General features: G+C 43.0%; 1 protein-coding gene across 1 annotated transcript; it reads left to right on the top strand.

Moving 5' to 3' along the window:
* The first annotated feature begins 8,336 nt into the window (after positions 1 to 8,336).
* Positions 8,337 to 17,838, top strand: adssl (adenylosuccinate synthase, like). The gene is made up of 13 exons (XM_008290094.1): positions 8,337 to 8,590; positions 9,106 to 9,208; positions 10,399 to 10,467; positions 12,062 to 12,112; positions 12,190 to 12,256; positions 12,386 to 12,493; positions 13,374 to 13,455; positions 14,790 to 14,916; positions 15,000 to 15,154; positions 15,758 to 15,882; positions 15,998 to 16,095; positions 16,693 to 16,842; positions 16,951 to 17,838. The coding sequence occupies exons 1-13, from the start codon at positions 8,357 to 8,359 to the stop codon at positions 17,001 to 17,003; spliced, it is 1,422 nt and encodes a 473-aa protein (XP_008288316.1). The 5' UTR covers positions 8,337 to 8,356; the 3' UTR covers positions 17,004 to 17,838.
* Positions 17,839 to 25,518: the final 7,680 nt, after the last annotated feature.

Here is a 25,518-nt window from a genome sequence, read left to right on the forward strand (position 1 = left end):
AAAGATCCCGGGTGTCCTTGCTGCGAGGCAACAGTGCTAACCACTGAGCCTCCTTGCAGCCCAACATTAAAATAAAACACATTTAATTTTTCGCCCCTCAAAATATGCATTACAACCACCGATGTGTGACACCCACAGTGTTGCCAACTTGGTGACTTTCTCACTAAATCTGACGACTTTTCAAATCCTCTTGATGACTTTTTTTTTTTTTGGTCAAAAGCGACTAACTACAAATCTAGCGACTCTTCCTGGTGTTATTGGAGACTTTTCTGGTGTTTTGGAGACTCTAAAACATTCTGCAGTTTCTGTCCTCAGCGAGCAGCGGTGCTGCCGTGAGCTCCTCCGTCCCAAAGCGCTCACAGCAGTCTGGTCAGCAGTCTGGTCAGCAGTCCCAGCTGCAGCCAGCAGGACAACCAGATGGTGTTTTTATTTTGCTGCAGGTGGATGATTTAAGTTCGGCTTTTTATTTCATATATACAAAGAGGATTCAAATAGATATTGTTTTATTTGAACGTAACCTTTAACCCAGAATCTTTTTTTTTTCGGAGTTCAAAATGTTTTTGTTGCATGCAATAATATATTTCTTTTTTTCTTTTGTAGCAGTTCATTGATTTCATAAATGAAACACACTGTAGGTTTTTTTATACATAGCATAAAGGTAAAAAACGATTATCTTCATTTTAGATGTCAGAAGGGTTTTTTGGCTCCTGGTGTTTTCTTTTTTGTGGGTCCAAATGACTCTGAGTGTTTCAGGTTGCTGACCCCTGACCTAACTAAAAAAAAATGGATGTGTAAATGGAATAACGAAAACAATAGAATAGAAAAGGAATTCTTTGCGAGCTAGTTAATAGGCGGCAACACAGCTACAACTAGAGTACAAAATGTTAAATCCATATCTTGTACTGAAGGCATCAATGCTCAGTTAGCTGCAGCAGTAACAGTAGCTCAGGGATTATAGCGAAGAACGTAACGTGTACATTTAAAGCTGGAAGCTCACAGACCTGCGTTCAGATCATCAGCAGCTTTACAATGTTTGCTACCAGAAGACTCCCTGTGGAATAAGAACAGACAACTGGTGATACGTTGTTATTTGGATCTAAAGCTGCTGCATATTCATAATTATCTCCACGCTGGAGGCCGTGGACGCCACAGCGTTACTACTCTTGTTGCAGCTGACCTATCGCTCCACAATATTGCAATAAAACTTTATAACTTAATTTACGACATACTTTGGCTCTATTGCATCCACCTACACAAGCATGTCGAGGACTGCGGCTTAACTTTGCTCCTCTTTACCAATCTTCGGTATATTACCCGTGCACGGCATGCAAATACATTCATAACGGCTGTTTGTGAAGCAGCAGAGGCGCTTTTGTTGCTTTGTTTGGACTATTAAACTCCGTATCGCGTGAACGGTTTAGACGGAGCAGCTGAAGTCTTAAAAGTGGTTTTGATAGATGTTTTAATAATAATATTTGAAACGCTGCTGCAGGCAGAAGGTCCGGTTGAGACGTCTGAGGAGCGTTGTTCTCATCAGAATGTGAATGTTCCAAGCAGAACCCATGTTTCTATCCTCATAAACATTACTGTCACCTGTTTGTGCACCTGTGTCTTATTTTTATTAAGAACCACGGGAGAAATTAAGTGAGAAAAAATATAAATATGTACCAAAAAAGTTTACCAAAAGTTTGAATTTATTTTGTTTGACGATTAGTAGATATTAAAGCAATTGAAAATATTCTTTATAACACAAAATATACACACTTCTTTTATTATTTGCATTCATTATTTGTTGATGTTGTGTTAATTAGTTATGTTGATGACTGATTTAGTCGGTTTCATGGCTCCATACAGCTCAAAGAAAAAAGGATTTCTGCAGATTGATGAATGAAATCGAGGCAAACATGGTACAAAACTAACAAACAACTTATTTTAAAGTCCCTGAAATCTTGGTAGCATTAAATATTCTGAATCATACATACATATATGAGCTACGAGGTTTAACACTAGTCTACTGGAGCTGAGTGGACGGGATTTGATTGATGTGGATGGAATGACTCACAAACTGTCTTCAGATTGATTCAAACGTTTCTGATCCTGATTGGTGCACGGCCCGTAGGTGATGTCACCTTTCTCCCGCTGAGCTCCGCCCACTCCCAGCGAGCAGGAAGAGCACAGAGAAGAGCAGAAACCTATCCGGTGAAATAAGTTCCCCAACTCAGGCAGGAAATAATCTGCTCATAATGGAGTATTATATTATTTTATTGGAGTTAATATGAGTGTTTCTCATAGCAAGAAGCTGATCGATAAAATACGTTTTCAGGGCCTTTAGATGATTGTTGTGCTGCAGCTCACTGGAAGATGTATTTTCAGATCCTTCTACCGGATGGTGGGATATGGGAAAGAAACTGTGGGTGGTTTACTGAGTTAACCGCTGGATTTCTATTGATTTATGTTTGAAAAAATAAAACCAGTCAAACAAAAACATGAGAGACATCTGAGGAGCTGCTCTGTGGACGTGAAGATCTGAAGTATCACATATTGTCGCATCCATATTTTTTAAAACAACCCTCAACATCAGAGCTTTTTTCTTTTTACCAAGCACAAGCGGACCAACTGTAAGAGATTTACGCTGCTAACAAACTGACTGAAGCTCCAGAATGTATTAAATGTCAATTCGACCTCCGGTGTTGGAGCAATTTCTGCCATAAAAGAGCATCAACAACCCCGATAAAGTCAATCATTTCTGAAATTAGATCATCCCGCAACGAAGATCTCCGAGGTCCGCATGTGACCTTGTGCACGAGATCATTTTATGTTCGGCAAATTGATGCCGCTATCTGATCTAAATTGCAGTTGAAATGATTATGACCCTCAGGCACCTTCGATTCAAAGGAACAAGAAATGTCTTTATCTGTGTGGCAGATTAATGCTGTGCACATATTCTCTCTCCTGGAGACACTGGACTCTGCACTCAGGCGTACCAAACCCTTGAACTTCTGAGATAAGATAGGCCGAGTGCACGAAGGGGAAAAAAAAAAAGGTGTAAAATGCCATTACGTGGATGAAAAATGTTCATATTTCTATAAACTTTTATAGCGTTTTAAACCGTGTTGGAGGTGAGCTGTTGTGTAGCGAAGACGTTGGGGAGGGCAGATGCAGTTTCACTATGAATCAAATCAGTAAATATGACTTTTACCCTCGTTAGATTTTAGCGACGATATTCATTAATGCTCAACTAGAGTCAGAAAACCTCCTGACTGTAGGAGATAGGAGCGCCTTTAACACAACCAGAATCAGTGTGTGACTCCGTTTACCACCACCAGCCAGTCGTGTCACATGATTTTTTTTACAGCCGCCTTGAATTTAAAAAACAACACAACCGGTAGAATTCATCACTCAGGGTCACACCTTTTCCAGAATAACATCAGTAATGTGTTTGCACGAAACCGCTCTTTACCGATCTCTAACATTAACTTTCTTTTATTGCTCCGTCGTCCTCAGTCTTCTTTCGCTTCCTCCTGTGATGTTGCCTCACACCCCTGAGTTCTGCTTATTCCACCAAGTGTGCGTAGGTGTGTGATATGAGAGAGATAAATGTACATTAGACCCCCAAAAACAAGCTGAGTGTCTTTCACCAGATGTTATCATCCTTGAGTTGATTTCACAACATTAAACTCTATTAACATACAGACGTACTCTGGATCATGATTAATCACACTGAGTTTCTCAAAGTTTCGTTTAAGCCGCACTGGGTGTTTTTTCTCTGCATGCCATGTGAGGCCTTGAATACATATTTAGTGCAGGGGACAAAAGAGATGTGCTTGACGCTGGCCCTACCCCTCCGTTTGTGTCAGTGTGGAATCAGGATGTTGGACTGAGGGGCAGGGCGCCGGGCCTGTTAAATATTGACTGCGAGTGTAATAATTAACCTTCCGCCAACTCCTGATCTCTTAAACTGGCTGCCCTGCCTCGCTGCCATTGCTTCGCTGTCATTGCTGACATTTACATCTAAAAAAAAAGAAACCTCTTTGAGACGCTGGGTCTCTGTGTTTGTGTCGTCTTGGTCCGGCTCGGCTCGGCTCGGCCTGCTGCTGCCTTCCTGCTCTGCTGTGTCGCCTCTCAGCTGCTCTCTCGGTCCTGCCGCCTGTGTCACGGCACTCCTCTGCTCTGCAAACCTTTGGCCTCGCCTGTGAAGTCCACCGGGCCCTAGTGAACGTAAAGGTGAGCATGTTTTTTTATTTTCTTTGAAACCTTTCCTAAGTATTCTGAATGGCACGTCTGTGTGATCAGTGCTGTTTGGATCACTCACTAAACAACACAAATTAGGTGTAATTTTCAAATTAATGCTAATGTTTCTGCGTGAAAAGCAGCGGTTCCGGCCTGATTAGCGTATTTAACACAATAAAAAACCAACCGAGTACGAGCAGAGACGTCCCAAGAGGGCTGCTAATCAGTTAATTGCTTTATTATTCTGTTTTTCTTTTCCCCTGCGCACAGTTTTACTGCGAGGCAAAGTCTACAGAGATGTTAACCTGCAAGCCAAACAAAAAAAAAAAACTTATCACAGGACTTTACAATGACTGGAACGAGTTCAAACTGATAGAAGAGCGATGGAGTACGAAGCCAGTCTTTTAGTAATTATGGGGATGAATGTCAGCAGGAAATGCAGGTACACAGGTCAGACACACCCATATACTCACATACTGAATGACGCCCTCGTGTTGACAACCACCATAAAATCTGTGTTATCTGCACAGGCCTTGGCCCTTTGGCCGTGCAGTTGGAGGAGCGCGAGCAATGATGCCGTTTACTTGGGGCTATAAAAACTGGGAGGAGGAAATTGCCGGGTCAAAGTCGCTCTCCAGAGGAGCCTCCTCTCGTACTAAAGCAGCTGCCTCCGAGTCCAGATCCTGACTTGACCTCTGGGCTTTCTTCTCTCTCTCTCTCAGGCTTTCGTCTCGTCCACCAGACCGCCGCGAGGAAATCTCATCGTAGGTTCGTTCATCGGCGAGCTGCCGTCCGGAGGAGAGTTTGTCATCAGAGCTGGTGCTCGCTGGATGTAACAGCAACTCCATGTGGAAGCTGAGTTTGTTCCAGTGGAGGTGCTGTTACCTGCAGAGATCCACCGACGACACTCGTCTGCCTTTTGTCTTCTGGTTCTTTTATTGATGATGCATTTTGCTGTCCGAGTGCGTGGAGGTTTTCAGTCGGAAGCGGCTGAGGAGCGATGGGGCACGAGGTGATGACCTATGAATTGACAGCCAGTTTTTTCTAACATCTGCCTGTCAGTTCTGTAGGCCACTGCTGCGTTTGTCCCGCTGTACGATGCACACGAGACAGCTCGGCTTTCACACACTTTGTGCGTTCACTGTGATTTCTTGTGAGCTAACTGAATAAAGCTTGAACGTGTAACTCTGTGACTGTGTTGGTCTGTGTTGGAGAGTCGACTCACTTTGACGTTTACAACCTAAAGTCACTAATAAAAGAGAAATAATCAGTCATGAGCAGCAGCACATAAACGAGGACGTTGGGTTAAACATAATGTAACTGCAGGATCATCAAAAGGAAATATGAAGTTAAACTCAAACGTGTCTTGATCTCATGTTGAAGTGAATCTGAGACGTCCTGTAAATGAAACTGGGAGGAGAAGCTGCAGATGAAGCGGCGGTTTTAATCTCATTAAGACAAGTTTACACCCACACTTACTGTAATTCAGTTTCACATGATGACAAGACAATCATAACTATTTAGAGGTAAACTAAAACTGAGCAGGTACAATTTTCCAAATCAACATCGACTTAATGAATTTTTTCGTTATATATCATATGACAATATGTGAGATAATTTGCTCTTAATTGAAATCCAGCCTGCAAACGAACACAACGTTTACAAAATCCTCATTTGTCAGATGACGCTGATTGATAAAAGCTCGTCCAGTGTTCAGTAACTAACTCACCGTCTTTAGTGTTATATTGGACTGAACATTAATTATTAACAAACTGACTCTCATCAGTTCATGTGTTTATATGTGTCGGTGTTCTGCTTTAGTCCCTCGAACACGAGACGAAGGCGTTAGAATTGGCAAAGTCTGAAGGTGCAGTTATTCTGCTATGTCTGATCAATACGCAGAAAATATCTGTTTAGAGAGCGAGAAGGTAAATTTATCTTTAATTCAACCGTCCCCACTGTGCCAGTTCAGAGACACTTTGACTGTTTCCTGCAGTGGATTATGGGATGTAAGTGGCAAAAAGGATCAGCCACAGTGATTCATATGACTAGAAAAACACAAACTACCACAATTTGCTTACTAATTAAACCACAATTTACAAAAACTAAAATGAGAACTTGTAATCCAGCAGATGGAACACCACTGGGATGCAGATACACACAGTTTGCTGTGTTTTGATGTTGTGCATGTTTGAAGTGGGATATGCATGCAGCAGGAAAAACAGTGACAGTGACCTGGAATGACTGTCAGGGGGCCTCGGCAGTGTGGTAGGCAGGTGTTTAAAAACGCTGCCTTTGCTGCCACCTAGCAGCTATCGCACAGTCCAGTTTTAAATCTTCAGTGCAGGACTTGTGTCTCCCCCCTCTGGCGGTGAGGGGATTTTAAATCTGCCTATAGGCAAGACTAAAATTTTGATTTCACTAGACCAAATTAAAATCCTTCTAACATCATAATGAGATTGTAATCCTGCCTGGGTACATTTTAAATCTGCCCAGGCAGAATTTAAATTTTGATTTTGTCAAGACCAAATTGAAATCATCCTTTGAACAAATTGAGATTGTAAACCTGAATAGGTAGATTAAAAATTTGACCCCACCAAATTAAAATCTGAATTAAATCAGAATTATACGATTGATTTCACTTAGATGGGCTGCAAGGTGGTGCAGTTTGTAGCACTGTTGCCACACAGCTAGAAGGTCGCCGGTTTGCGTCCCAGTGAGGACACCAGGATCTTTCTATGTGGAGTCTCCATGTTCTCTCCGTGCAGCGTGGGTTCTCTCCGGGTTCTCCAGCTTCCTCCAAAAACATGTTGAGGTTAATTGGTGATTCTAAATTGTCCGTAGGTGTGAATGTGAGTGTGCTTGGTTGTCTGTCTCTAAGTGTAGCCCTGTGATAGACTGGTTACCTGTCCAGGTGAACCTGCCTTCATGGGATAGACTCCAGCCCCCCATGACCCTAGTGAGGATTAAGGTGTAGAGATGATGGATGGATTTCACCTCGACCCAGTTTGTACCAGTCTTGTGTGACTGTTAAACATGACACCTCCTCATGTGTATTATATGTATTCATGTGGTTATAACATTAAAGAAGGTTCACACCGTGGTGACGTGTGGAGGTTAAGTCAGATTAACACCTGGCAATGTGTCACACCTCAAAGAATCTCTTCATATCTATTTGAATAAAAATGTTGGTTCTGCCTGGGCAGGATTACAATCTCATTATGATGTTAGAAGGATTTTAATGTGGTCTAGGCGCAATCAAAAATTTGGACAGTGACATAAATATCCTGTTTTGATAAATGACTTTTTAATGGTAGATGAAATGAAATTAAATGAACATGAAATGAAAAATACTTTATTTATCCCAGAAGGGAAATTCAATCTTGTAAATGCTCACTTTTTCTTTTTTTTTTTTTTAAATCAATATAACATATATTCTATACAACAACAACAACAATCATTCAGTCAGTCAGATTTGTTTTTTAAGGTGATGGCTGTTGGCAGGAAGGAATTCCTGTATCTCTCCGTTCGACAGCGAAGCTGAAGCAGCCTCCCACTAAACACACTCTGTTGATTCTTCACTGTGTTGTGGAGAGGGTGAGAAGAATCCTCCATCATCTTCATCATCTTGTGCAGCATCCTTTATGTCTTCCTCTCCTATCGTTCTAGATGTCTTTTCAATCACTGCAGTGAAACCATCATTATTATCAGAAACGTTTTTGAAGCCAAGTTCACATGAAAATAACACATGAAACTACAAAAAACTAGCTTCATGAATGAGTAAAGCATAGTTTAATACTGACATATACACAAACAAACCACATGGTGTTCAGCTGGAGTGTTGAGGAGTGATGTGTCTGATGCTCTTTGTAAACTTTATTTAAACTAAACAAAAACTAGTTTAATAAAAAAATATAAATACATGAGCTCTATCAGTGTATTGGATGTACACAGTGAATATTCTGATAATTGTGTGAATATGTGTGTTTTTATCTCCAGGAAAACTACAAATAAGAGAGGAAGTGCTGCTCCCCAGCGGTCCAGTGAGGAGCAGCACTTCCTCCGGGCAGAGAACGCGGTAAAACGGGGTTCCGGTAGCGGCAGCAGCAGCAGCAGCAGCAGCAGCATGGCATCCGACAGCAGCATGGCGACCGTGAACGGCCGGGAGAGCGCGTCCCTGAACGGGGAGCCGGTGGTGAAGCGGCCGCGGGAGAGCGCCGCGCAGGACTCGGCTGTCGCGGTGCCGAAGGAGCCGCACAACAAAGTGACGGTGGTTCTGGGAGCGCAGTGGGGCGACGAGGGCAAGGGGAAAGTTGTGGACCTGCTGGCCATGGATGCCGATATTGTATGCAGGTGCCAGGTACACCACCAATAACTGTTTCTCACCGTGTGTGTGTGTGTGGCTGCTTTGTTTTTTTTTCTTTTAATTTAAAAACCATCTTTGCTAGCAGCGGAGTTTGGAGCGAGTCGGTACCGCTCACGACCGTTAAATATTCATGAGTGACGTCAACAACCTTGTGTGACCTCCCGGATGTGGAGGCGCTACATGGATGCTAGCTGCTGCAGCTAACGTGCTAGTGTCGTGATTTAATGTGATACAAGCCCAAATCTTACTAATGACCCCCAAAACACAGACTAGCAGGACGTGTAGCGTTATGTAAGGTTGTTCCTCTTTTTCTGTGACATTTAGCACCAACAAAAGAAAAGCCATTTTGTGTAGTTGCCGCCTGAAAACAAAGTTCCTGTCATTTGACCCCGTGTTCACAATGAAGGGGTTACACAAGAGCAGCAGGCCCTCAGTGTGTGTGTGTGTTTGTGTGTGTGTTTTCATTTGCCCTCCAGCCTTGTGTCTCATCTCAACTGTTGTGTTTGCAGGGGGGCAACAACGCAGGTCACACGGTGGTGGTGGACTCGGTGGAGTACGACTTCCACCTGCTGCCCAGCGGGGTCCTCAACAAGAAGGCGGTCTCCTTCATCGGTAAGGACTCCATGCTGGACCTGCAGATGGCGGGTTGATAAGGGTCCCAATAAAACAGTAAAACCAGCCGCCGCAGACGGTCTTATCGGGTCTCAGGTGTCATGTTGTTGTCGAAGATGTCGCCCAGTTCAGTGACCCGGTTTAGGGAGGTGTACCTGACAGAGTCCACATGGAACCAGGGGTCACCATAGGCCAACATCTGTCCGCTGAAGCCTGCTGGATCCAGTCAGTGCTGTTTGTCTGGCAGAACCATTTCTTTACTCGATTGAGTCCAGACAGATGCACCACACAGTAGGTCAGACCAACCAGAAAGTGTGATTTTTACGCTGATTTTGTGGCAATTCAAGGATTTTGCATTTTTTAAATAACTTTTTTTATTGAGTTTTTGTTTTATTCTAACAACAAACAACGTCCTCATCACAGACAGCCATACAACCCATCAAACAGAGGAAAAAGGGGACATAAATAATATAAAAAACCAAAAATATGATGCATTATTGTCTTTGAAAAGTGTTAAACCCGCTGTGTTTGCACATGTTTTTCTTCTCTGATGATTTGGGTTTAGTTAAATCTCATGCACGGACTCTTAAAGACGGCAGGGATGAAGACAAACTGCTGCAACACCGTCCCAAAACAAACTACTGATGGACACAGTGTTAAGTCTCAGCTTGAGTCTTTATCTGTGCTTATCCCAGTAATAAAAATGATAATTATCCTAATAGCTCTATCAACAATTATACAAGCATAACTTGATTTAATCTGTTCAGGGCTGCTCGTTACGCTGCATGTTAGTTCTCATGTACCTTCACATGGCCGTCTCTCCAGCATAAGTAAATAGTAAGAATGAGTCACCAAAAAAAATGAGTATTTTGCTGGAAAAACAAACAGCTGTCCGGACACTGTGCCCCTCCGTGTGAGTAATGGTGTCCTCTTGGCCTCCTTTGTAAACGTCTGCCATTGATAGGATGTTCTGAGAACAAAAGATTTACTCAACATCTGTTCATTGTGGTACCTGTTTAGATCCTGTTTATTCCTCACATCCTTTAGCTATTCTTTCCAGCGCTATAAGAGCTGGAAAGAGGAAACGCTTAAATGTTCTATAAATAAAAGTTTGCAGTTTGTTGCACATAGGGAAAACATTATGTGGTGCTGCACGAAGGGATTTCCTCTAACTTCCTCTCGCATTACAGGCAACGGAGTGGTGATCCACCTGCCAGGTCTGTTTGAGGAGGCTGAGAAAAACCTGCGTAAAGGCAAAGGTAAAGTGCTGCAGTAGTCACACATACATACATGTGATAGAAGAGGAAGGCCCAGAAAGATTAAAACAGGAAAGAGGTGCAGTCAGGAAGTTCTGAGACTGCGTTTTTAAAAAGCAAAAAACACACCTGATTTAAATGTAGCTGCTATTTCCGTCTTTGCATCCTTCTTATGCAGCGATACGCAGCTTTCAATGCTCCTGCCGTGTTTGAAAGGAAAGGAAGTCCTGTTCTGATCACCTGGAGGTGCATGTTTGCCATTTCACCGTAGACCTCAAACTTAAACCTTGTCCACACGTAGCAGGGTTTATGTCCTGCCCCCTCCGTCTAGAAAAAAACTAACGTACATGCTACCTCGTTTTTAGGAAATAATTCATCCACACCTAACCGCACATTCATATTCTACATGAGGATGTAAGAACTCCGACGACCGGGACGTACAGAAATCGTCGCACCGTTCCTCCAGGAGCACGATTTCCGTCTCAAAGTTCTCCCACCAGCTTGCAGTGGTCTGACCCAAATCCAGCGTCGTCGTCTCTGACGGAGAACATGCCTCGGACGTGGAATGGCAAGGTTGCGGAAAATAACCATCCTTAACGCCGTCCTTTGCCTGAGTTCTTGAAGCGGTATCTGGGCCTGGACCAGAGACAACACGGTTCTGAGGGCGTCCACGCTTTTCCAAATGTAAACACAGGTCGCATATGTGATGTAAAGAACATATTTTGTTGCAGGTAGAGACGCTTTGAAACCTAAAACCCGGTTACTGACGTCCACATGCAGACACATAAACGGAGGATTCACAGATCTTCACTTTGAAAGAATCGTTTTTGAAGCCATGAATCTGCGTTTTCATGTGGATGACAGGACACATCGTAGAAACATATCTTTGTTTTGTGAGACACCCTGCTACGTGTGGACGAGGTCTAAACAAAATCTGATGTCAAACTGATCCGACCTACAGGTTGAGGATCACCACCGGAGTGAGAGAGTTGGTTCTCCGACCCAGAGACCAAACAGCTGCACTCTGAAGGAGGCTCATTGGGTCAGCAGCGTGGCCAAGACCTTCCTTATCGTTCTGATCGACATTCACAGGGTTGTGAATTCGTCCCCAAAAGACAAACTGTCAGCACAGTTCTACTATAGCAACCTGAGCTGTCTGAGGGGAAAACATTTGGCTGATGTGTCCCATCATGCCAAGGTGTTGGCATGACGGGACACATCACAGCGTGTTGAAACCCCTCAAGTTTTTTGGCTGCACTGACAAAGTCATCGCCCTTCACCCGCTCTGCTCACTAGATTTGGCTCCTAGACACAACTCATGCTCCCCCAGAATGAAATTCAAGTTGAAGAGTCTCTGTTTTGACACATTGAGGAGATCCAGCATGCACTGCAGATGGTGTTTGATAAACTTAGAGAGGAAGACGTGCAGGAAGCGATCCAAAAGTGCTGCAACGTAGAAGGTCAAATATCAGCTGAGTAGAGTTTTTGCTTTTTTTTCTTTTAAGCAGAGACTTGGAACTTCTTGATTGCACCTCGTAGATGATGCACAGATGTTCACTGTATTCCTACAGATTTTGTGCTTTTGTATTTGTGGCAGGATTACAAGGATGGGAGGAAAGATTACACATCTCTGATCGGGCCCACATCGGTGAGTAGGAATTTCCTCCCCCAAGTTTTTTCTAAAATGACGTGCCTCTTTATTGACGGTCCCCTCAATCCACCCAGTGTTCAACTTCCATCAGGCTGTTGATGGAATCCAGGAGCAGCAGCGGCAGCAGCAGGAAGGGAAAAAGTAAATCTTCTAATTAGTTTGTACGATGTATGTGTAGTTTAACAATGTTCAAGAGCGCAAGTGTTTTATTTAATAGTTAATTTTAATCATAAAGTGGTTCTAAATGTTGTGTTTTTATTTGTGCTCCAGTTTGGGAACTACCAAGAAGGGCATCGGTCCGGCCTACTCCTCCAAAGCTGCTCGAAACGGTCTGCGGGTCTGTGACCTGGTCTCAGATTTCAAGGTTTTTGAGGACAAGTAAGCATGTTTTTATTCCCCATATCGGTGGTCTACCAGATGATAATCAGTCTGCGGTCCCAGGATCTGTTGCTGCTGTCTGTTCCTAAGGCTACAACCGAACAGGGAAAGAAAGCTTTTAACTTGGCTGCTCCTTCTACCTGAGAAAAAGACCTGAAACTTCAAGAGCTGGTCTCTTTAAATACTTTTAAAGTGTTCCTGAATGACTTGGAGGCAGAAACATCAGCCTGTAGATGTTAGTTATGTTGCTGATCTCTACTGATATGTTGATTTCTTATCTTCAATATATAATCATCAGGTATTATGAGTATGATGTCTGTGTGGATGCTGCTGTGACCTTGTCTGTCTGTCAGTTGAAAAAGAGATTGTTAATCTCAATTAGCATTTTCCTGGTTAAATAAAAATGAAATGATGTATGATGGGCGGCTGATGTGACCTCATATCAACATTTTAAGCAACTGTGAGTCTTTGCAGCTGTTTAACATCACACTGTCTTCATTTTAGTTGTGCCATTCTGTCATAAGCAGCTCTTTGAAAGGATGTTTCCTTCCCTAAATGTGATAAAATAACTTCTCATGACACTAGAATGAGTTCAGGAGAACAATAAAAGCACATTTAAATAGATTTTAGACAAACCTGGTTTCTACATTTGTGTTAGGACCTTCATGGACAATCACAATGAATTGATTTATTTTGAAGCGTCTGTATGTTCTACTGCCAGCAGGTGGCAGCACACACCTGAAAACTGCTCTCATGGAGGCCTTGTGTGATAATCTGTCTGTCCTGTATATTACACTGTGAAGTTAATATATGTGGAGGTGTATTTGCGTACATATTCGCTGCATGTAAACAAACTCTCTGCTCTCTTGGTGTTCTGTAGGTTTCGCATGCTGGCGGAACATTTCCTGACCATGTATCCGAACCTTAACGTCGACATCGACAGCGAACTGGAGCAGCTGAAAGTGAGTCCAGCTGATCGCATCGAGCCTTTTCAACTGTATTATTTGACTAATTGTTCCTGGAGTTGCTGCCTCAGGCCATTTCCACAGCAGACATTTAGAATTATCACAGCAGGAAAAAGCACACATGGAGCAACAACAATGGCTGTGTCGCATTATGTAGCTCAGAAAGCCTCTCCAGTGAGCCAGTACAACACCTAAACCCTGGACCGTGCTCACCTTAATGGAACACAGCAGGGCTCCACACTACGGCTGGTTTTCCAGAGTGTGTGGTCGCGTTTGTGCAAGTGTATGATGATCATAAGGTTCTTTCTGTTGCCCCTTTGGCTGTTAAAAAAGAAGAAAAGTAGTGTTTTCCTTCTTCTCTGGCTTCGTCTCACTACCTACACTCTAGATGAAGCAGAGCAGATTATTTTAAAAACAGGAGAGAGCGAGGGGAAGACGGTGGTGAAGAGGGAGAACCAACAAGAGGTCAAGTTGTCATCGATCAAGTTCAACGCTGAATGTGAATCCAGCTTATAACGGCATCGCCTCGGTTCATGTTATAGTGATGACGTCAGACAAGCTCTGGGAGAAGAGTGGTGGCAAAACGAAGATATCAGAGTAAAATAGTTGCTAAAATCAAGTCTGGATTTATCACTGCAAAACAAAGTTAAGACATAAACATTCATCTGCGTGTAGAGTACCATGCTGTCCCAGAGAAACCAAGAAAATTTGATGTGGAGCTCCATACAGACCACTGATTTGATCAATTATGCGTATGATTTCCTGTTTTAGCCTTTAAAATATCTGCTGTATAAAAACAAAACAAAGAAAACCCTGCTAATAATCTGTGTACATGTGTGCTGTATCTGAAGAAACTGATTATTTGCGGTGCTGCTAGTTTCCAAATGTATGACTGCAATGGAACTTTTAAGACATAATTTATTTTAAATCTGAGCTTTCAAGTCGATTACATACCAGCGTGGGTGACTGATGAAGTTATATATATATGTAAGTGGTATTTATTGGGGCGGCTGTGGCTCAGGTGGTGGAGCGGGTTGTCCTCCAGTCGCAAGGTTGGTGGTTCGATCCCCGCCCCTCCACAGTCAAAGTGTCCTTGGGCAAGACACTGAACCTGAAGTTGCTCCTAATGGCAGGCAGCACCTTGCATGGCAGCTCTGTCGCCATTGGTGTATGAATGTGTGAATGAGAAACACAATGAAAAGAGCTATTTAAGCGCAGACCATTTACCATTTATTGTTCAACAGTTTTCATTTTTCCTTCACTAGTCTTTCTCTCACACTTTATTTTTACACGAACTTAATCCGATTTTGTCTCTGTGACCGTTTTGCCAGACGTACGCTGAGCGGCTGCGTCCTCTGGTGACTGACGGCGTGTACTTCATGCACAAAGCTCTGACTGGACCCAGCAAGAAAATCCTGGTGGAAGGAGCCAACGCTGCTCTCCTGGACATCGACTTCGGTGAGTAACAACCAGTGCAACCGACTCAGAAGACGGATCGATGTATTTCGCTGCCTCGTGCTAACGGATGTTCCTCCGTTCAGGGACCTATCCTTTCGTGACGTCCTCCAACTGCACCGTGGGAGGCGTGTGCACCGGTCTTGGCGTGCCTCCATCTTACGTCGGCCGGGTGTACGGCGTCGTCAAAGCGTACACCACCCGGGTGGGCGTCGGCGCTTTCCCAACAGAGCAGGACAACGTGAGTGGAAAGCTGCATTTGTAGCAAGGCTTTTTTTTTTGTTTGTTTCACATCCTGCTAATTAGAGATAAATGTTGACGCGCTGAAGGATTGTCGATGTTGCGGTCAAAGGATCAGATTCATCACGCTGGTTCACAGGCGCTCGGCAGCAGCAGCTGTTTAAAAGCACCTGTCGTTACTGTTCAGAAAAGCCTGATAAACACAACACACGATCAGGAAGTTCCCACGTTCAGGCTGCTATCAGTAAACCGTCTTACTGCAGCTGAGCGTCCTCCCCCCTACCTGCACTGACATCATCGGTCGGTCAGGTTCTGCGGTCAGCTGCAGTCTTTAGGTTGAAGAGGTGGATTTGTGGCCAAACAGGTCAGAGCTCTCAGATTGCTTGAGAAGGTAAAGCCACCGATCTGAGCAGCTCAACAGTGGAGGAGTGTGGCTCCCACTGGGTCTTACTGGAAACGTGCATTTTCTTCAGCTTCCTGCATAAATGAAAAAAAACAAAAACAGGCCGAATCAGCAAGATTGTTGTTAGCAGTAATTAAATAAACCAGCTGCCTTCATTTCCCTCTTTGTTCTTTGCTGACATTGTGTGTTTCTGGTTTGCAGGACATCGGGGAGCAGCTACAGTCTAAAGGGAGAGAGTTCGGCGTGACGACGGGCAGGAAGCGGCGTTGTGGTTGGCTGGACCTGATCCTGGTCAGATACGCCCACATGGTCAATGGCTTCTCTGCGTGAGTGACCACCGAGCACGTTCAGAATATTATCCTCATTTACTGTTTTTTTTTTGGCTTCATCATGCACTCTGCTGTCGTTAGAGCTGATCATAGTGACGCTTTCTGTTTGCAGAATCGCGTTGACGAAGCTGGACATCCTGGACACACTGCCTGAGATTAAAGTGGGCGTGGCCTACAAATTTGACGGAAACGCTCTACCAAGTTTTCCAGGTATGTTATTCCCACCTAAAGCCTTCGTGTGAGTCTATCTGTGGTTTTAAGGTGATGTCTTGTTGTGACTGACCACTACAGCTAATGTCTTTATGCTAATGTCAGCTTTTTCTAGCAGAAAATGCAAGATCTTGGGTTTTTTCAAAATCTATTTTGCAGCACATCTGAAGGCGCATTTGTCTTCTTTTATCTGTTTATAGTGCCAAATGAAGCAAATTGAATTGTTAAGCTAATGAACCAGAGGGTGATAAACCGTCTTCCCTCTCCTCTGATTAATATGACTCTGCAGCTCCACCCAAACACCATGTCTACACTCAGCTTTCTTTCATGTGTTCTTGTAGTTAGTGTGCAGGATGTTTTGATAACGGCTGGTTTTCTGGTTTGTTTCTCTAAGTTCCTTCTGCTACAGTCTCGCTTTGTATTCTGTATTTCTTATATTTATATGCACATTTTTCTGTTTCGTATGTGTGTATCTCTGTGTTTAATGCTGCTAACAACAACGTGAATTTCTCCACTGTGAGATAAATAAAGGCATTTCTTATCTTATCTTATCTTATCTTATTCATTCTTCTCACAACCTGTCTTCTGCTCCTGCAGCAAACATGGATGTCTTGACGCGGGTTTCGGTGGATTACAAAACGTTTCCCGGCTGGTGCTGCAGCACCGAGGCAGCTCGGAGCTTCGAGGAGCTGCCGTCACAGGCACAGAACTACATTCGGTTCATCGAGGACTTCCTGCAAGTGCCAGGTTTGTAAAGAGACACTTTATATTAATGGACAAACTGCAGCCAAGCTGCCCTTCGCTTTGCCAAACCTGCCAGTCACATCCTGTCTTTGTTTTTTTCCCTTATTCCAGTGAAGTGGGTGGGAGTCGGCAAGTCCAGAGAAAGCATGATCAAACTGTTTTGATCCGTCTGCAGCGGCCACATCCTCGGCGTCGGTTGGGATTGTAACTTCAGGTTTTCAGAGGGGGTTTAAAATATAAACTCTGTCCTAAAGGAAATACTTCACCAGCAAGGCTACTACTTGTGAAACCTTTAGTTGCTGCTTGTGCTTCACATTTACAATGATTCCTCACAGACATAATTTATGCATTCCACATATTGTTTTCTATATTTATTAGGGTGTTAATTTTCCAAACCTGGTGCACATGACTCGATCGCTCTTTAGTCCATTCCATAGTAATGCAGCTTATTTTTTAGCATTTGGGACTCATTTACCTAAATTAACATCTGTTCACCACGCAGTTGCTTTTTTCTTCTACATGTGTGTGAAGAGCCGCTGATGAACAGATGTAGGAGCCTTGGTGTGAAGAGGACGTCACAGTTAAACAGATTATTTTTGGGGCTTTGCGGTGCGATGGGAAAAATGATCGAAAGCCATCATGCGGTCACTCTGATTGCAAACTTTTCTATTGAACAATTTTAAACCACTTTAAAAATGCATCTCAGTTGTTACATTTGTAAAAAAACAAAAAACAGTATTTTCATGATGATTGTTGGAATGAACGTAGTGCTTTAAAATGATAAAGGATAAATTAGTGCAAAGCAACTTGAGTGGAAAAAGATGTTCGGACATCCACACAGACGTTGGTGGAAGGTTTTGTGTAAATGTATAAAAACCAGTGGGCAGTAGTGTACAGAGTACATCTCAACGTGTTTCCTACATCATGACATTCATCATGCAATAATGTAAAAGACTCTTAGTCAGCTTGCTGTTGTCAATAAACGAAACCATAATGTTACACGTTTCATTTAATTCTGTCATTTTAAGCCACTAATTAGTTTTTTTTTGAGAAGGTCATTTATCTGTTCTCACAGCTTTTAACATAAAATCCAACATCTGAGGAACGTTCCGTGTGCTGCTCCTCACCAACACAAAAATCGTTTTCCTCCGGAACCTTCGCACGTCTTTCAGCCGGCAGTCGGCCTGTAATAGCCTTCTTTCTTTCTTTCAATCTTTCTTACTTTGCACCCTCCTTAGTTAGTTGACTTCCTCTCACCGTTTAAAAGCTTTTCAGGACCTGGAGGGATTAGATTAAAGTGTAAAGTGGATTCCTTTGCAAATCGATAGGAGGCGTAACGATGTGCTGGGGCTTCCCAGATATTCAGAGCCTATGTAATGCGTTAAAAGTCTTGTACACCCGCACAGGTGTTTCCAGACACTCTGCTCAGTTTGATGGCCTAATGAGAAACAACAGTGGTGGTCTAGTAAGTTGCACATGTACCAAAACTATTAGGACAGTTGGGGATACAAAAACAAATTTCAGGTTTCTGTCCAATAGTTGTGGTTTTCATTATGCAAGTTAGGTTTGTGAAAAGCAAAAAACATGTCAGACAGTCCAGTCCATTAGCTTTAGCCACTTTTATCTTTCATAGGGTTGCAGGGAGGCTGTCTCGGCTAAAACACTGGGCGACAACATTTCATGCAAAACCCAACTGTCCACCGTTCAAGTACCAGGAAATGTTCAGACACTATAAAAACTACAAACTGTACGCATTCCAGAAAAAGTGCCACAGGTTTCCCACAAAGTTCGCCTGATGTCGACCGCAAATCTATTTGACGTGTCGAAATCTGACCTTGGTACAAATTTGGTGCAACATTACCAAAGGAAATGGAGTCGTGTCTGCCAGACTCCACCACTGCCATAAAGGATATCTATGGCAAATATAAACTGACATGTTTGCTGCTGATGGCAAACTTGTTACCAGAAGGCTACTAGAAGATGTGACGACAAACCACCTATTACCATGCCAGTAGTGACAAACTTCCCATTATCGCCAGAATGTTCCTGAAAGTTGGCCACTAGTGGATATCTGTGACTTCATTTTCTGCTTTCTTTACTTGAAGCTGTTTAGACCTGCCCATTTTATAAACACTGAAAGTACTTAATTAAAACTGTTAGCTTGTGTCTGTAGCCATGGCTCAGTTCATACCTATGCTATGCTTTTTTGCTAACTAGAAGATGTTAGCATGCTAACACATTAGGATGGTAAACCGGCTATACAGTGGCTTGTTAGCACTGAGCAGCTAAACATTAGCATGTTGATGTTAAAATGATCAGTGATGTAAACATTTTTTTTTTTTTTTTTTTTAGAGTTGTCCTACTTAGCAAGCTACCACCAGCATGCTAATGTTTGCGTTTAGCTCAAAGCACTACAGTGTAATAACTAGCTTGCTGTAGGTCCTGTAGCTCAGTTTAAGTTACAGCCTCCTTTCAAGTCAAGCTGTAAATAACCATCTTATTATTATTACATTATACTTAATAGATAACACTTTATCATTGAGTTGCGGGGAAGTTGGTTTTAAGCCTCCAAGTGCTTCAGTAAAAGGCAGCCGGACTTCTCTGTTTGGTTCTTGAAGACATTTCTCACTCAGGAGGCTTCTTCAGCCCTGACTGAGGGGATTCCCAGGTCAACCCAAAGAAAGACATGACTCACAGCACGATAACAACCAAAGACTTCATGCTTCAAAGTGTGACCGGTTGTAAAGCGGCCTGGTGATGAATGACTCGCTGGGTTAATGATGGTGAGACTGTCTGGGGAAGGATGTCAGGACTTGTTTCAAGTACCTGATAAGTCCTGTTGTTGACCCCTCTCCTCTGTTTAAGGCTGTTTCTGCTTCTATCACTCCTCTCTCAAACCATCTGTCCACAATGTGTGAACAGATGCAGGTGAACAGCTGAGTCCTGTCCTGAGGAGATGCTCTCTTCCCCCTTTACCACCGAGTTGGTACCAGTGCCAGTTGGTAGCCAGAGCCTGACTGAGAACCAGTTCTTTGTGTTTTAGGTTGTGTCTCCAGGTTCTCAAAACCGGTACTTAGCAAGCACCAACTCTTTGCTGGGCCAGAGCTAAGAACCGAGTACGTCTAGGGGTGGGGTTATCGTCACCAACGACACCAGTGGAAACACAGAATGGGACCCACAAGCGGTAATTTGTGCTGTTTTTCACCAGGACGTCCCTGGTTTGATCGCAGATGTATTGGATTGAGTCCTGGGACACACGGAAGTTCTGCACAAAGTGTTGCGCGCTGAAATCCAGTACATTGGGGTCCCACCAGTAGCACCACAGTGGTGGAAAATGGGACTTTTATAACTTGGGTGTAATGGGGTTAGAAATGTGGTCTATTCCGGTCATGGAAAAGACAGCCCAAGAAAAAATCCCTCAAATCTGACATTAGAACGCCCTAGTTTTCTCTTTTTAAAGCCATTTTTGGTCGACACCGGTCTGAGCACTGCAGCCACCAACAGCAGCTACCGCAGTCTGCAATGTGGGGCGTTCGGGGAACATCGGTAAAGTGTAGTTATCAATAAGAAAATGTTCAGCAAGTCATATGTTTTGCCTTTGACAAGGTGGGAAGTGCGACCAAATGAAAACGTTGGTCGCACCAGTAAGAAAAAACTTAGTCTGGAGTCCTGTGTGGACTTCCTTATGGTGCGAGTGTTCGGTAAACGGCTACGTATGCAGTGACGTGTGACGTGGCTCTAACTTGGCTCCAATGGAAAAGCAAACAGGTTCTTAGGAGGTGTGAGATTTGAACCAATGAAGCACTGGAACTAGCACCTGGTTCTTCTTGGTGGAAAAGGGGTATCTGTGTTGGTTCATGCATTTGTGGAGCAGTCGTTTAGTCTCTTCTGTACATACGTCTGTGCAATCCTCGCTGTGTTGGACTGTATGCAACAGCTTGTGTTTGGGTGTTTCATTATTGGGGAGATTCAGTTTATGTCTCAGAAGGTTGTTGGCTCTGAAATCCTTCTCCCAGACAGACCAGCTACGTATGGGATTGATCTAATGTGCTTGTAGATTACTAAGACCATCGCTAACTAGGACTTCACATCAAGCAAACCAAAATACTTTGAAAACTTCTGTTTGTTTTTTGTTGTTTGTTTTGTGCGTGCTGTCGTCCTACAAAATTAACATCGCGTCTGTTTGTGATGTTGGAGAGTGCATCGTCCATTAAATGACCAAAGTTGCAGACGTTTGCTAACCAGTCGATTTCCAGTCCAAGAAGTCCCTGCATCATCAGAAATGGCACAAAGTGAGCTTACAGTAGATGCACGAGGGCTTAATTGAAAATAAAGTGCTCATAATAGCGGCGTGGTCCTTCCACCCCCCCTTCACTGTCTGACGGCCCCCGTCCCTCCCTCTCTTATTTACTACGACCTTCCCTTTGCTTGTAATTGTGAGCACATTTGTGATCAGGTCAATCAATCTGAGCGTAGATTCTTCTCAGATGTTTGCACCTGGTTAAATCAACCTCTTCCCGCCACTGGTTGGACGTTAATTTGTTAAGAGACACGTGGAATTACAACTGAGATCAACAAGAAGTAAGTTTTTCTGCTTTTTCTTTGCATGAATGACTCTTTGTGGGACTTTATTTCAGGGCTGTGATGAGAAAGAAATCATAATTATGTAAAAAAAGTGCTGGTTAAAATAACATTTCTTTTGCCCTTTCAGTGGCAGCTATGGACTGATGTTACTCCAGAGACTCAGAAAAGCTTTTCTGACTATGATTTATGCAGCAGGAGGGTAACATTTTGCGGGAGCAGCGCAATAAGGTTCTCCCACCCCCTGGTTATTCGCTTTCTGTTTGAATGCTGCATTTATTTCTCCTCACGATAAATAATCATCACTTTCCCCCCGCTGTGAGCCTTCCTCATGGCGTCATGATTTATGCAGCCGGAGTAATAAGACACCTGTTTCACTGCAGTTGGACTGTGTTCAGTTTTCATAGGAACGGAGAGACAGGAGCTCTCACGCAGATTGAATTGAGGGAGCTAAATGTGTTTAACAGTTTATTTGGTGAGTGCATGAAATAAATCAGATTCCTGCTGCTCGGCGAGGCCAGCGTGAGGTATTTGCAGGGGGGAAAAAAAAAATGGAGAAAGATGTGTCATCTCATTTTACATGCGCTCGTTTGACAAATGCATCTGAATACATTGCAGAATAATGGACTCGTTGCTTTTAGTCTATGATACACGCAGTTGTCTGTCTGTCGTTTGTTACTTAAGCTCATAACTCATTGTCCGTCTCACTCTACGGTTAATCACACAGCTGTTCGGTAATTCATCTATTATTACGCTAAGCATTGTGTATCAAACGTGCTGTCAGTTTGAAAAGAAATGTCAACTATTTTTGTGTCCTGGTTATTTTTCACGGGATCATAAATTTGTGTTTCGTGCAAAAAAGAAAAAAAAACTATCTCTTTAATTAGAAGATTTATTGTTGCTTGAATTCGGTCCATGAATCATGCATGAACTTATTAACTCGATCTGAAAACAAAGATAGTTAACAACTGTGCTTTTGTACATAATTATACATGTAATTATAGAATCTGCTGCAGTCTGTGTTCGCTGTTGTGGCAGAAAAATCAGAAAACACAAGTTTATATGTCGGACTTTGTGGTGATGATGGCGCCTCCTCATTCTGCATCAATCCATCAAAATGCTCTGTGCAGAGGGAGAACTTGCTTTAGTTCAGTCAATTAAATTATTTTAAACCAGATTTGGAGAAAAGAGATGGAGCGAATTTTTTTTTTTCCAAATATAAATCAAAACTTTTGCTAATTTAGGGGCCTTGAAGCTGCCACAGTGCAGAACGAGGCCCCCTTTGCCCTCCAGACATGAGGCCAATGTCAAGCCTTTCTAAACAGCTTGAGGTTCGCTCAGAGGACTTTGTTCAGTATGTGTGATGTAGGTTGTTGTCTACATATTCTACGTCTGCAAAGTAGTCGTAGTGCTGACCTTGAGCCATGTGACTGCATGGACACAGATTTAGGGCTGCACTCGGATGTCCACATGTTTGTTGTGTGTTCATCCACAGGAGAGTATAATCAAAGCTGAACACTGGCGTTATGTTTGGAGGGCAGGAGGTGATTGTTCTGTGTGACAGTCTTCAGGTCAGTGCAGGGTTTGTGTTGTACTTCACACACCTGCATTTAAGTTTTGTCATCTCTGCAACAGACCCCTCAGTGGACCCACACAGCATCGGAGCTGGATTTCAATCTACCAGAAATCAAACTATGTGTGAGATCGCTCCTGCGCATTCGTTTAATGAAGCAACAGGAGAAGATGTTTAGGTCTAAGTGTTCATTCATCAGATAGCTGAATAAGCATAGAGAGGGATCAAGCTTCTCACCCTATAGCACCAACAGGGTACAAAGTCTGACTGACTGCCTCTCCCTGATCCAGCGTACTTATACTATGACATGAGGATGTTCACAGAATGTGTTGCAGTGAGCTGATTGGCTCCTCCGTGTCCTTGGATCTTCTTCCACCATCTCGTGGGTGCAGAAAGTTGCCACTCAGCACCCAACTGCTGACCACCTTCAGTTCCTCCCACCTGCAGATAGATATACACAAACCACCAAATCTTAATCTGCCTATGTTTTCTCATGCTGCAGTTGTTTTCAATTTATGATGATTATGCCTTAAGATAATAATAAGAGATTAAGAGAATAAGAAGAGATTATCAAAACATGAATCAAAAATATATGATCCCAACAACAGCATAGTGGCAACTACTGTAGCTATAGGGCAGTAATGTGCATACGCAGAATACAGAGACTGTGATCTACTCTGCATGTATGGAACGATGGAGGTAGAATCCAGGCTTAAGTTTTAGCGCGATGTTGGTTTATTTGGTTAGAATGCTTCATCCACCATGCAGGTTTGATCTCTGATTGGTCCAGTATATGTCTAACAGTCTCCTCCACATCAGTGCTTTTCTGCCCTCTGTATCCGCCTGACAGTTCCCAGTTTTCACAGAGTTGTTGTTATGTGGCGTCCTCAGCACAGGGAGGACAGTGTGCAGCTTATAACTGTTCACCAGATATGGTGCATTATTTGCTCATATTGTAGAATTTGCATGCTTCTTCTAACTTTAGTGTTAACAATACGGCCACATTTATTAAATAAAACATAAAATAAACAACTAAATGATAGCTTTTGGTGCCATGGATATGTTCATGCAATATAATGCAGAGCTGGTGAGTGTTCACTTGAAATAAGGTGTGACGGGGGAGAACTAGATTTTGCACAGGTTCTCCGAAAAGCTAAATGCAGAGCTCACGCATTCATGTTTAAACAGTGGTGCTTCTCATTCAGATTGAATAAGGAGGATCCATGCTGTGTGAAACTGAACTCTGGGTCTGTTATGTTAGTTTGTATGTAGAGGAAAGATGAGAAAAATTTTCAAGCGTGGATGCTCCCGAATCAAGTCATGTTTATGGTTTGATGGTTGCACCAGCAGAGACGTTCCCCAAACGTCATCACAGCTGATTACATGGATTAGTAGAGCTGTGAAAACAAAAAAATTATACTTCTGCATTGACTCTGTGCCATAGTTACAGCTGTGCCGTAGCCTGACGTGCACCTTCTTGTTCTTGTTCTTATGTTTGGCAGTAATACACCATCTGAACACGGCTGTAGGTTTACACAGAGTTAACTATTCAGTGTAATATGTACACAATAAGCTGTATTTGATTCTGTCTTCTCATGATGCAAACACCGATGCCAGTATTCTGCTCAGTGTGGCCGTGGGCATTCTCTCATTCCTCACAGCTCCACTAATCAGTGTATTGACTCTATAGGTCTGATATCTTCTCTCTTTTCTGCATTGCAGCATTTTCCTAAAATTAACTGTTGGTCAGCATTTATTAGCTTCTGCTTTAACAGGATGTTACGTGCATTAAGGAACTCTTGTAAACTTTTGTTTTAATGGTGTAACTGCAGCTTCAAACCAGCATAAATGCTCATAATGATTTGAACACAAACGTGAACATATCTTGTTCTGCCCCTTAGCTTGTGCTGAATTAGTGACCAAAATCTGCACATGTGGGTCACGTTTGCCTCCTCGTTCTGTTGCTCCCCTGCTGAGGCTGATGCTTCTGTCCAGACAGACACAGATACTCTGAAATACCCTTTCTCTTCCTTTTAGTGATAAAATATTTAACACTGAACTCTATGGTGGTATTTTTGACAGCAAAAAAAAAAAGGATGACTTTGGTTGTGCTGGTAAGAGCCAGAGTCTGAGGAAGTGTTTCTTCATATTGGAGTGGTCACCACACTAACCGTGGACCACCACAGCAGCGAGCTAATGTGAGTCTTTCTGAAACCAAGAACCGGCTCTTCTGTTACACCCTTTTATGGTTTCTCCCACAAACACCACCTCTCTCTCACTTTATGGGCAGAGAATGCACAAACAAACACAACTTGTACTGATTTACCTTCACCTGCACATTAATCCAGCAGCACACTTGTTTGATGGTCTTATGCGTCGGTCAACTATCCTATAATTCGCCTTCTTGCACAGATGTGAAGTCTGTTCTTTCTCTCCTGTAGAGCAGAAGAATACATTTCTGTTCGGTTGTGTGAGGCTTTCTAGGCTGAAACCTGCAACTTGTGCCAAGGCAGTATATCAGGATA

The sequence above is a fragment of the Stegastes partitus genome, unplaced genomic scaffold, assembly GCF_000690725.1.
Source record: "Stegastes partitus isolate 25-593 unplaced genomic scaffold, Stegastes_partitus-1.0.2 Scaffold655, whole genome shotgun sequence".
In the NCBI taxonomy this organism is placed as follows: domain Eukaryota; kingdom Metazoa; phylum Chordata; class Actinopteri; family Pomacentridae; genus Stegastes; species Stegastes partitus.